This window comes from Anolis carolinensis, chromosome 4 (assembly GCF_035594765.1).
Source record: "Anolis carolinensis isolate JA03-04 chromosome 4, rAnoCar3.1.pri, whole genome shotgun sequence".
Lineage (NCBI taxonomy): Eukaryota > Metazoa > Chordata > Lepidosauria > Squamata > Dactyloidae > Anolis > Anolis carolinensis.
Window position 1 is genome coordinate 170,828,900 of NC_085844.1, and position 13,166 is coordinate 170,842,065.

Below are 13,166 nucleotides of genomic sequence, written 5' to 3' on the forward strand. Positions count from 1 at the left end.
ACTGCCTCTGAGTAGGAACATCATCCTATTTTCTCTTACCTATTATGCAGGGGACCAAATGTTTCCCCTCCCCCATGTGTGAGAAATATTGTTGTGTGACATCAAATTAATTTTGATCTATGATGATCCTATGAATGACAGATTTCCACAAACCTCTGTCATCTGCTCTGCTCATGTCTTACAAACAAACCATATTTGTGCCCATTGGCTAAAATTGTTTCTTTCTTTCTTGGAAATTCAGCAGAACCAGCAGTCAGCAGACATTCACTTTGGACAGCTTTTATCTAATCATCCTTTGTAAAAATCTGAAATGCCCATATTCTCTAATATTGTCTCTTAACTGATAATGGCCTAGAACACACATGTCAAATGCATGGCCCACAGGAAGAGTTCTGGCTCACCATGTCATTTTATGTGGCCCTACAGATGCTGAACTCCTATATTCATGAGAGCTGATGGGATACAGTAACATCTGGAAAGCTGTCATTTGTTCTGTTTAGTCAGGATGGTGGGACTTTAATTCGGATACAAAGCTTGTGCATAGGATGTTTGACTTTAAAATGTACTTTAACCTTTCCCTAACCGCAGAGCCACAGGTGCTGTTTAATTGCAATTCTCATTATCCGCAATCCACAAGGAAGATCATCAAAAATGATGGGAGTTATCATTCATAAACATCTGGGGATCCAAACTGAGTAAAACTAAAGAGCACTGACCGCTATATAAAAAATTATAGTTGGCCCTCTGTATTCACAGATTCTCTCACCATGGATTCAAGGGCCCTTTGAAGTCAAGCATAAAGCTGATGTAGCCCTCAATGAAAATGAGTTTGATATGCCCTAGAATATATCATGGAATCTGATCCCCTTCTATGATGGAAGAAAAAGACAGAAAATATTACTTTTTAGGTGAGATCTGTTAGCTATACCTGCCAATCAGTCTCCAATCAGTTTTCTTGAAATTACAGAATTATACAGTTAGATGAGACCACAAGGACCATTCAATCTCCTGACATGAAAGAATATACAATCAAAGCCCTCACGACAGATGGCTTTTTTTTTTTTAGTTCTTGGCTTTTTACATTCTTCAAAAAGAAAACTTACCTCTAAAAGTTCATCTCCTATACGCATTCTTCCATCTTTCCCTGCAGGGCCATCTGGACTGATACCCACAACAAAGATGCTCATGCGAGACCGATCCTTGTTGCCAGCAAGGCTGAGTCCCAGTCCATTCTTATCCTTATCCAGCTCAAGAATGTGCAGCTCTCCAGGCAGATCTGCATATCTTTGCCGAATTTTCTCTAAGGATAACAACAACAACAAAATAACACATAAGGATTTGAAATGAATTGTAAGGGTTTGCCACATTTTGTTTCCTGGATTAGACATTTATTTGGCACAGTCCCCCACCCCCCACATATCTTGCGCCCCCTTTTTCTCACAAAAATAAAAAATATCATGTAATCATAGAACTGATGTGACCATGATTCAGTGCTATACGACATTATCTTCTATTACCCTCCTTGATATCCTACACCTACACTCACAAATACAATTAATTCTATAATTTACAGCCCACTTGTACTTGACGATATAGGGCTAGACAGACAATGGGGGGAGGGGAACAGGGAAAGTGATATCAACATAACCAATCTCTTAATTCTTAAATGATTCTTGAAGGGCCCAAGGAAGGACTTTGACCAAATCTGTGAGCTCTTCAGTCCAATATATTGTGGGCAGTGGAACAGGGGACCCAGCTCTGTAAGATAAACGTGTCTGGCCACTAAGGTGACTTGTAAATTTGATATTTTGCTTTGACTTTCAGAATATCATTCTAATGACAAATATTCCGTCAGCAAATTGCATGCAGAGGAGTTCAACACTGTCTTGAATACAAAGCTGTTACGTTCCAGCCAAGAGGTGGCAATGACTGGATGAGATACAGCATATTCAGGACATCTCATGCCTTTGCTGTGCTTTAGGATATTCAATCATTAGAATCTATCTCGCAGACAGTGTTCATTAAAAAAGATGTTAGATTGTTGCAGTAATAGATCCAAAGAAAAGATCTTGATTTTTCCAAGAATACAATTCCAATGAAAAGTGGTCCAGGGACTTCTCTAGGGACCTTATCAAACAGCACTATTGAGAAGCATTGTTAAGTTAAGAGAGGAATTGGGAGCTGATTGTATCTTCCAGTCCTTTCTCGCTCACTTTCATTCGTTCTCCTCTCATCAGACTTAGTGCTTCCCCATAGGCACCCACTTTCTTCCCACATAGGCAAAAAGTCTTCACTCCCAGCTTCTTTTCTTCATGCAAATCTGCCAGAATCCCTTTCTACGGAATGCAATCTAAACACACTGGAACCTTGAGACAGGGATGCTGTTTTAAACCATTGCTTTCTATAGGATGCAATAGTTCTGCATCTAAACCCATTGGACCCTTGAGACAGGGATACTGTTTTAAACCACTGCTTTCCATGGGATCCAATTGTTCTGCAACTAAACCCATTGGACCCTTGAGACAGGGATGCTGTTTTAAAACATTACTTTCAACTGGATCCAATTGTTCTGCATCAAAACCCATTGAACCTTTGAAACAAGGATGCTTTTGCATAGGAAGGAGTAATCATGCATTTCTATAAACAGGGATGGCAGCTCTCTGCTAAGTACGATATCACAATTGGAACAAACCAGCAAAGGAAAACTGCCTGTTCTCTGTTCTACAATGCCTCTATTACAATGTATCTGTCATCGGGCATGGTCAAACTTCAGCCCTCCAGGTGTTGGACTACAACTCCCATAATTCCTAACAGTCTACGGGCTTTTGGGAATTGTGGGAGTTGAAGTCCAAAACACCTGGAGGGCCAAGGTTTGCCCATGCCTGTCATTAATTTTTTTAAAGAAATTTGCGAAGGGAAAGAGTTATTATGCACTTATATAAAAAGGGAGGACAGCTAGCTGCTAAGGACCACCCATTGGAATGCCTTTTTCACCATGGCACACTTTGAAACAAAACGTAGACTGTCATAGACCCCATCACATATTGTTTCGAATACTAGGGTCCATAGTGCTATTTTGGCTAAATTCACTTTTTCTCCCCATGATTACAATGATGGGGGCAGAAAGTAATCTGATGGCAGCCATAAATCCCAGTAAATTTATGGTGGCTGCCCATAAAATGGGGGGGGGGGGGGAGCTATGTGATGAGGTGATACATCAGTAGCCTATTAGATCTGCAATGCACTTCAGCAAGCATAGCAATATGTAAACTTGTGCAGCCTGAAAACTACTCCACCTTAATATTTACGTAACCCAGGAGTCTCTGATACCGCCAAGGCATCCAGGCCTAGGCATGCCTTTAGGAAATATTTACATTGCAAGTACAGTCAGAAGGTATAATTAGAAAATTTGAATTCTGGCATAAAAGGTACTTTGGGGCAACTTGAATGGTAATGTTAAAGAAAGTGCTAATCTACAAGCTGTTCTGTGGTCTGAATTCCCATATTCACGTGTGTTAAATAGAACCCTAAGGAGTGCATTAGAAATATCTGTCACCTTAACAAAAGCCCCAAACATCTCAGAGAAAAGCATTTTACAGTGTTAAACATATATTTTGATCTCTGATGTTGATGTAACGTGCTTTCAAGTCAACTCCAACTTATAGTGCCAAGGATTTCTTGGCAATATTTAGTCAGAAAAAAATGGCATTACTATCTTCTAAGTCTGAGAGCATGTGACTTGCCTAAAGTCACTCATTGGATTTCCTTAACTGAGTGGGGATTTCAGATTTTCTCTCCTGCAGTTTCCTGCAAAATAAAATTCCTACAGTCAAATCATTATATTATGGCAGTTCTCTTTGCAAATTTAACTCATCTTGTTTAAGATATATAGTTGTCTAATATGCACCATCTAGGTCAAAACCAAGAAGATACAAGCAGCTTTAGTAAAAAGGTAAAGGTTTTTCCTTGACATTAAGTCTAGTCGTGTCCAACTCTGGGGGTTGGTGCTCATCTTCATTTCTAAGCCAAAGAGCCAGCATTGTCCGTAGACACCTCCAAGATCATGTGGCTGGCATGACAGCCTGAAACACTGTTACCTTCCTGCTGGAGCGGTACCTATCGATCTACTCACATTTGCATGTTTTTGAACTGCTAGGTTGGCAGAAGCTGGGACTAACAGAAGGAGCTCATCCGCTCCCCAGATTTGAACTGCCAACCTTTTGGTCAGCAAGTTCAGCAATTCAGTGGTTTAATCCACTGCACCACCAGTGGCTTTAGTAGAACTTCACAATTTGCCAAAGTACGAAATGTCTTTAAAAAGTATACTTTGAGAAGGCATCCAAAAACAGGACATGGACAACTGTGAATGGTTAGTAATAATAGAAGTCAAGGATATCAGGATGGATAGGGCAACAAGCAGAAGTGGAACAAAATCACAAAGCAAAGTATGGCTGGCAAGTGGGCAGCCTAAAATACTGGTTTTTACAGATCCTATTTTTTTTTTCAGGCAATCCAAAGAGATTGCATACCATTGTGTGATAGCAGCATCCATGAATAGCACATGTTAAAAGCAATTAACACAATCAAATGAATGAAAGAAGATTATATATAAAGAAAAGTACAGCATCCCTGTTAGAACCACCATTCCATTGAGAAACTGTGTTGCTTGTACAATGTTATCAACGAATAATGAATGTTTCTATAGCAACACTAGACTGAAGAGCAGCTTTATGGATGAGAGCCTATCAAATTAAAGGAAAGATGAAAAAATAACACTGTCACGCTATAGGAGGCTGGAAATCCAAAGTCTACTTTTACAACCTGGAATTAACGCAGGTTGCTAAATTGCATCTATTCATGCCTAGAAAAAAGCAAAAATATTATTTTAAAAGCAAAAACAAGAACTTGCCATTACTGAATGCATATAATTGAAAAGTCAGCATTTGTATTTTTAAACTGATACAATTTTTATTTTACATGGAGTCAAGTACTAATATGTTTTCTATCAAACCCATTGCTTCTCATATGCATATCTGTTATTCTTTTATTGTAAACAAACAATATCATGCAAGTAGGACAGCAATTACTTAGTAGGTTTACAGAAAGAAACAAGATTTTAAAAGATAATTTTAGGTTTACAGTTATGTTATGTAGCTCTGATGTTTGTATCCATTCAGGAGAGCTGCAAATCATCGTGTTTGTTTTAAATTTCATGCTGTACACATTTCAGTTAGATAATATAGTGTTATGGCTTTGATATGGGGCCCCCGGTGGCACAGTGTGTTAAAGCACTGAGCTGCTGAACTTGCGGACTGAAAGGTGCCAGGTTCAAATCCCAGGAGCGGAATAAGTGCCCACTGTTAGCCCCAGCTCCTGCCAACCTAGCAGTTTGAAAACATGCAAATGTAAGTAGATCAATAGGTACCGCGCCGGTGGGAAGGTAACGGCACTCCATGCAGTCATGCCGGCAACATGACCTGGAGGTGTCTATGGACAATGCCGGCTCTTTGGCTTAGAAATGGAGATGAGCACCAACCCCCAGAGTTGATCACGACTGGACTTAACATCAGGGGAAACCTTTACCTTTACCTTTATGGCTTTGGTGTTCTTCTAAATAAGCTTTCAAAAAGCCTCTTAGAGCCCAATGGCTCCATTTACCAGTTCCATAAACTTAGTATCAAAGTTTTCTTTAAATAGAATATCAGTGCAACAATACAAGTAGAGTCATCACCTGTTACCCCAAACACTACCCCTTAAAACATGTCCTATAAATGGGCGATAGTTGATAAGATTTTAGTGATGTACATCAGTGGGGAGCTAGGGTGGTCCAAGAGGGCAGGAGTAAGGAGTGAAGAGAACTCATATTCTTCTCCACATTAGAAAAGAGGAAAAGAAAATGCAAAATAGGGTATTGTTACCAGTATGTACAAGAGCTGAGTCCAAAAGTAAAGTGGGTTTGACTATATCAATAGCTATTTCACTTTGATGCCACTTAAGTTGTAATAGATTCCATCCTCCAAAATCCTGGAGCTTTGAGTTAGTCTAATTGGGTTTTATTTTTTCATCACCTCAGGAGCCCTTGTGGGCAGGGAGGCTATACAGAAATACATTAAATTTAAAAAAAAAAACCCTCTCTACTACAGTACTGTACCATACGAAAGTATCATGTCAGATTATAAATCCCAGGATGCCTTGTTGATGGTAACATCAATCTATTTATGGCCCTCTATCTATCTATCTATCTATCTATCTATCTATCTATCTATCTATCTATCTATAAATAAATTTAAAAAATCCACCTCTGGTCTAGATAAAGAAGCTTCATTTTAGAAAAGAATAATGGATGCCTAATGTGAAATCTAGCAGTGCCATTAAGAGGCAGGGGGGATATTAGATGCTTGGCACAGAGAAGAAAATGTTTACTACAGGTAATTTGTCCAGTATCAGAAGACAGACAGATGGCCCAGAATTTCATACATTGGAAAATTAACTGATGACAAAGCTTGCCCCATCCTATCACTGGTTTTATTTCAAGCATCTTGCTTTTACAGTCTGAGAGGATCTGGGTATAAATGTCTCTGTTTACAAAATGGTACAGTGGAATGTAGTGGTAGTAGGTATTGGCATTGTAATCTGCAGTAACAAAAGTGAGAATATAGACAAGATGAGCAAGCAGAAACCCAAGAAAGGCTTTACAGTTCGACACTGGCCCCTTTACACTGCCACATAATCCAGATTATTAAAGGAGCTAATCCACATTATCTGCTTTGAAAGGGATTATATGAGTCTTCATCACCAGTTCAAAGCAGATAATTGGATTTTATATGGCAGTGTAAAAGGGGTCTCTGTTTTTCTGGGATAGGACCCAAGCAAATTCCATATCCTCCAACATCTCACAGATGAAAATCAGGATATATGTGGCCTAATAACGTTAGAGTATGGTCAATATGGCAAAACTTATTAGTGAGGAAGAACACACAAACTGAAGCAGTTTGCATTTGCCTGAGCCTACAGGAAATGACAATACTTTACCCCTGTGCTCTCCTCTCCCCCTGATGAGTTTAGTGCAAACTAAACAAAACAAAATCTGGCTACCAGTATTAAAAAACTCAAAAATCAGAACAGTAGATGGGAAGCAACACTCTGAGGGCAGAGGAGCTCCAGGGACGGCTAATGACTCTGAACAAAGGATGCCCTCCAGACAAGAGACAAACCTTTCCAATGCTAATTAAGGTGATTAACTGCAACATTCACGCTGACTTCCAACTGACAAAGAATTCTCACACCCTGAACTCTCCACAGATATATATATATATTCTCCATGCCTTGCAACCTCTGGGGATGCCTGCCATAGATGTGGGCGAAACGTCAGGAGAGAATACTTCTAGAACATGGCCATACAGCCCGGAATACATAGAACAACCCTTAGTGCAAACTATTTTTCACTTCAATTTGGAGTAAGCTGAGGACAAATGGACAATGAGGGGAGAAAAAGTGGGATGATAGAAGATTAATCAGGACTGTTCCTTCCAAATCAAGATAGTTGGAGGGTATGAAATTCATGCTGGCACTTGTTTCCATTGGGACAGGACCCAATCATATACATAAACTGGCCAAAAACTAAAATTAGATTTGCCCATTCAGTTAACAATTATTATGCATCTTGTACTGCTGAGAATGTAATGTTGAAGTGTGAAATTTATATAATAATAAATATATACCCACTTGTTCAGATGAGAAGCAAGTAAGTGCATTTGGAACCTAAGTGAAGGGAAGATAAAAATACCTAAAAGGGCTGGATTCAGGCTTGATAGTGCCTAAAACAGACTGGATGAAATAAATAGTCATGATCAGTGTAAGTGGAATCAGTCATGATCAGTGTAAGTAGAATTCATTTTCAAAGTTCCATCTAAACATCAGTAAATATGTTTTATAGGCTTTCTTAAAAGTATGTATGCTTTAATCCAAATCCGTATAACTCAGCAGTATAATGTCCAAACTGGTTGAGGATTCTACAAGCTGTGCTACTCAGTATCAGTGTGTAGAGAATGGGCAGGGCATACCTTTTCTTTTAGGCCCCATCCACACTGATCATATAATCCAGTTTCTGAATGCAGATGATCTGCTTTAAACTGGATTATATGAGTCTATACAGCCATATAATAATCCAGTTTAAAGCAGATAATCTGCATTCAGAAACTGCATTATATGTTCTGTATAGATGAACCTTTAGTGTCCTGCTTCCAGTTTCAATTTGCAAATTTCTTCTATATCAGACATTCCTCATCCACTGTTAAAGTTTATTTTTGTAATTATTCCCTCTCCGCTTCATCCCACACATTACACCAGCAGTTCTCAACCTGTGGATCCCCAGAAGTTTTGGCCTTCAACTCCCAGAAATCCTAAAAGCTGGTAAACTGTCTGGGATTCCTGGGAGTTGTAGGCCAAAACATCTGGGGACCCACAGGTTGAGAACCACTGAACTACACCTTCATGTATTTGTCAAATATTCGTATCTGGAAACAACTGCTTCCATCAGAAGTTAAATTTCATTGAGTTCCAATTATTTTTGTTGTTTTTATTTGTAGTCTAGTCAGGGTCTTGCAAACTCAGGTCTGTGGCTTTCTTAGTTTAATCACTCCACCTGTATTGCAGTCTCCCTCTTTTCTTGCTGCCTGCTGTTCTTCCCAACATTATCATCTTTTGTCTCTGGATATGGCCAAAGTATATAAACCTCATTTTTGTAATCTTCACTTCTAGTATGAATCCAGGCTTGATTTACTCTAAGACCCATTCATTTGTTCTTTTGGCAGTCTATGTTTTCTGTAGAACTCTTCTCCAGAATTCAGTTTTTTCCCTTAATATATTCCCATTATTTTAGGAAGAGATTTTTTTTCTCATCTGCTTTAGGTTTGTACCTTACATAGCCAGCACAATGTTAGTCATTTCAATAAATGTCAGAAGAGCCTGGTATTTGCTGATAGTCGTCTAAAATATGAAATATAGTACTAACTTTAACACTTAGTGCAACGTCAGAGAGGTTCAGAAAGAGATAAATAGACTGCATGGCATGCACACAAAAATTAATGTAGCATTTCCCCTTTTTAGCCATTAGAGCATTTCTGGTTTTTTTTTTTTTGTATGTTGAATTTAGATGGTAATGGACTGGATGCCATTGGATTGGTTTCTCATAATATTCAAGACAATATCTTTGTTAATATTTATGTGTGATCACATGCAGTGAAGTTGTGACACTAATGCACTAGATTTCATTTCCATAGTGTTTCCATTATAACTACCCTGTGTTATTGCATGTCTTTGAGTTATTTTTAACTTATAGCAACCCTAAGGGAATCTTATCATTGGGCTTTCTTGGGAAGATTTGTTCAGAGGGGGCTTGCCATTGATTTCCTCAGAGGCTGAGAGTGTATGGCTCATCCACTGGTATTCCTGCCTGATTCAAACTCTGGTCTCCAGAGTTCTGGGCTAATGCCCACACCGATACATCATACTGACTCTGAAATGCTTTATGCAGTCTTGTATTTCTGAGATATAACTGTATCTTAAGAAGCACAGAATGATTCAACAAACAATGTACAGCATGACTACACATCTATGGGACTGTTATCTGCAGTTTCATTTAACCACATTAAACAAAACACGTCCTTTCAAGACATTTTGTAGGTCCTCCAGCATGATTCTATGGTATTCTTGGGCCAGAAGTCCTAATTTCAATTCAGTTTGTAATTATCAGAAGTTTCATATATCCATGCAAAGTCTAGGAACATTGATATGGAGGCCATTAATGATTTATAAATAAATGTCTTCTTCTAGAATTGTGGTCTAGAAATATTCCTGGTGTATATTGAGATATTTCATTTGAACTTATCCCAATTCTGATGGCATAATTGTTGGTGTTATATTTCAAATTGCTTGATAGATTTCCTGAGCCTGGATCCTCTTTGTTGCTGTTAAACCAAATGATGCAGCAAAACCAGCCACCAGGACGACATTTACTGAGGAGGATATTCAATGCAGAGCCTAAGCTAAAATATCAGCAAAGGGAGGGAGGCACTCTAACCCTACCACATTTCTGTATATCCTTGTAAACGTGCATTCGGGTTCCAGTAGTTGCCTGAGAGCTGCACAAATTGATACAGCACTGAGGGAAAATGCCAGATGACTGGAAAATCACAGAAGGAGCAATGTAGATTGGCTCAGAATTGCACTCCACTATTACCTGCTGCCAAGAGGCATGTTCATTACATACCGCTGAATTAAATGGCATTCACATGTGCACACGCTGAGCTGCTCCCTCTCGTCCCCCCTCTTTTCAATTAATGTTCATTTTAGCTGGAGCCAAATGCCACTAATTTAGAATAATGGGGAGGGCTTGACTTCAACAGGGCTCACCTCTCGCCAGTGCTTAGATGAGATTTTAATTTTTTTGCAAAGCAGTCTCTTCTCTAAATTAAAGCATCAGAGTGTAAACGAATCCCAGTGCTGTCATGATGTTAGCTGTGCAATCAACATACAAATATCCTTTGAGTTTTCACGCTGATTTTGCCTGACAGTTGGGTAATTTGGCGATTTCGCGTCTTCATATGAACCTCAGATGATCATTTTGTAGAAGTATTTACTACTTAAAACAAACATATTTCAGAGATATTTCCACAGCCACCCTTCTTTATTTTTACTACTTTCTCCCTCCCCTCACCGAATTGTGTAATTTTTTTGGAGTTCTGCTTAAAGCATGGGAAATCAGCTAGCATCTGTTTTCGCAAAGAATTATATTATCTCCTTTCATTATGCGATACATTAGGCATTCTATTGTTATTGCATTATAAAAAGGATATTGAATATTTTGTTTCACTTTCAACTAATAGAGCCATTTAAGACTTAGTCACTAATATAGCTTACAGAAAAAGCATCGATTCATAGGTATTCCAAAAAACCAATCTTGTTGGATACTAAAGTATCACATTTTGGCATGTTTTCTGTACTTTTAGTTTGGAGTATATTCATTTCTCTTACTGGCAAAAAGACTTCTCAGAAACTGCCAAGAGCCTGAAAATCTGTTCCATACCCTCCAAATGACCTGATTTGGCAAGTAAAATCCCAAATAATCCTCTGTCATTCCACTTTCTCTGATGCTTTGAAAATGTTTCCATTTCTTTTCATTCTTCCCACTTTCTCCTTTTGACTTCAGTTGCTACAAATGGAGTGAAATGTGGGGAGAGGAAGGGGATAGAATCTTGCCTTTCCATGTAGGCAGGTACAGAAAAAGAAAACTGCTTCAACATCTCCTAGCTTGTCTCTCCATCTTCAATAATACCTTTCACCATTGTGACCACACTCTGAAATTGCTTGGTCACATGTGTCCTGGTTTTCATTCATGAAATGTTGGAGGGGATGTAAAGGTCAAGCTGCTCAAAAGTATTACTGCTGCTTTAACCTTCCAATGTGCTCAAAAGGTTACCAACTATCAAGAATATTTCTTCCCATTACAGGTGGTCACGACTTCATTCCATACTGTTATCAAGCACCAAGGAAGCACGCTTTGTCTCTAACATACAAGAGCTAAAGCTCTATCAAAAGAATCACTCCACTACATTGTTTTGTTACAATCTGATTTAGCTCACTGTAATTTTGTATTTCAGGGAAAATGCACAAGTTCTCTTAAAAAAGGGGAGGGGGGAATTAAACAAAATCCATGCAACCAGAGTAAAGTCCACAACTGCAAAGTGTACGTGATGCAAGGAATTTGTTCTAGCAGCACCAATCTAGCCTTATTTTATCCTCATCATTCCATATTTATCCACTTCAAAGTATGGCTTGCATACACAATTACAGCACCAATCATGCCTAACAAACCATTCATATCTTTCTTAGTTTCATTTCTTCAAAAAGTGTGCAGTCCTTTGAAAGCTAATCACAGGAATGTGAAGTTAGTGCATCTCATTTACGGATTATAGCTTACAAGACCCTAAATGGAGCAAAGTAAAAAGCTGCAATTTAACAAATTGGGGTTTAGTCATTTCTTGCCATTGAAACAACGAGCAATGATACTATTCATCTTTTCCAATAGCTCCAAAGATATTTATTAGAATAATCCAGAAACTGAATTAAATCATCTTTTTTCGCATCTAGGGATCGGTTTTTTGTTGGTTGGTTTTTGGTTCTTTAAAAAAGGTTAACTTAAGGTTTTCTCTCCCTTCCTACTAAAGAGTTTATCTGCCATGAATTATATACATACATACATACATACATACATACATAGAGAATATAGTGTAGCTATTTAACATCTATAGAATACACTCATTTGTTCCCAATTGCTCCTAATTAGGAAGATATAGACCTAATACTATTTACCTTTCCTACCCTGAAACACCCAGGATCATAGAATCATAGAATCATAGAATAGTAGAGTTGGAAGAGACCTCATGGGCCATCCAGTCCAACCCCCTGCCAAGAAGCAGGAAATCGCATTTAAAGCACCCCCGACAGATGGCCATCCAGCCTCTGTTTAAAAGCCTCCAAAGAAGGAGCCTCCACCACGGCCCGGGGGAGAGAGTTCCACTGCCGAACAGCCCTCACAGTGAGGAAGTTCTTCCTAATGTTTAGGTGGAACCTCCTTTCCTGTAGTTTGAAGCCATTGTTCTGTGTCCTAGTCTGCAGGGCAGTAGAAAACAAGCTTGCTCCCTCCTCCCTATGACTTCCCTTCACGTATTTGTACATGGCTATCATGTCTCCTCTCAGCCTTCTCTTCTGCAGGCTAAACATGCCCAGTTCTTTAAGCCGCTCCTCATAGGGCTTGTTCTCCAGACCTTTGATCATTTTAGTTGCCCTCCTCTGGACGCTTTCCAGCTTGTCAACATCTCCCTTCAACTGTGGTGCTCAAAATTGGACGCAGTATTCCAGGTGTGGCCTGACCAAGGCAGAATAGAGAGGGAGCATGACTCCCCCGGATCTAGATGCTATACCTCTATTGATGCAGGCCTGAATCCCATTGGCTTTCTTAGCAGCCGCATCACATTGCTGGCTCATGTTTAACTTGTTGTCCACAAGGACTCCAAGATCTTTTTCACATGTACTGCTGTCAAGCCAGGTGTCCCCCATTCTGTTTTTTTTAGCATTCCATTTTTTCTGCCGAAGTGAAGTATCTT

At 39.1% G+C, this 13,166-nt stretch overlaps 1 protein-coding gene across 3 annotated transcripts in view; it reads right to left on the reverse strand.

Moving 5' to 3' along the window:
• patj (PATJ crumbs cell polarity complex component) overlaps positions 1 to 13,166 on the reverse strand; it is a 222,948-nt gene that overhangs the window by 72,723 nt on the left and 137,059 nt on the right. For all 3 annotated transcript variants that reach the window (XM_008109348.3, XM_062979565.1, XM_008109353.3), the window contains one exon: positions 1,104 to 1,300. In XM_008109348.3, the coding sequence (XP_008107555.2) occupies positions 1,104 to 1,300 (197 nt within the window). The remainder of the gene's footprint in view (positions 1 to 1,103; positions 1,301 to 13,166) is intronic.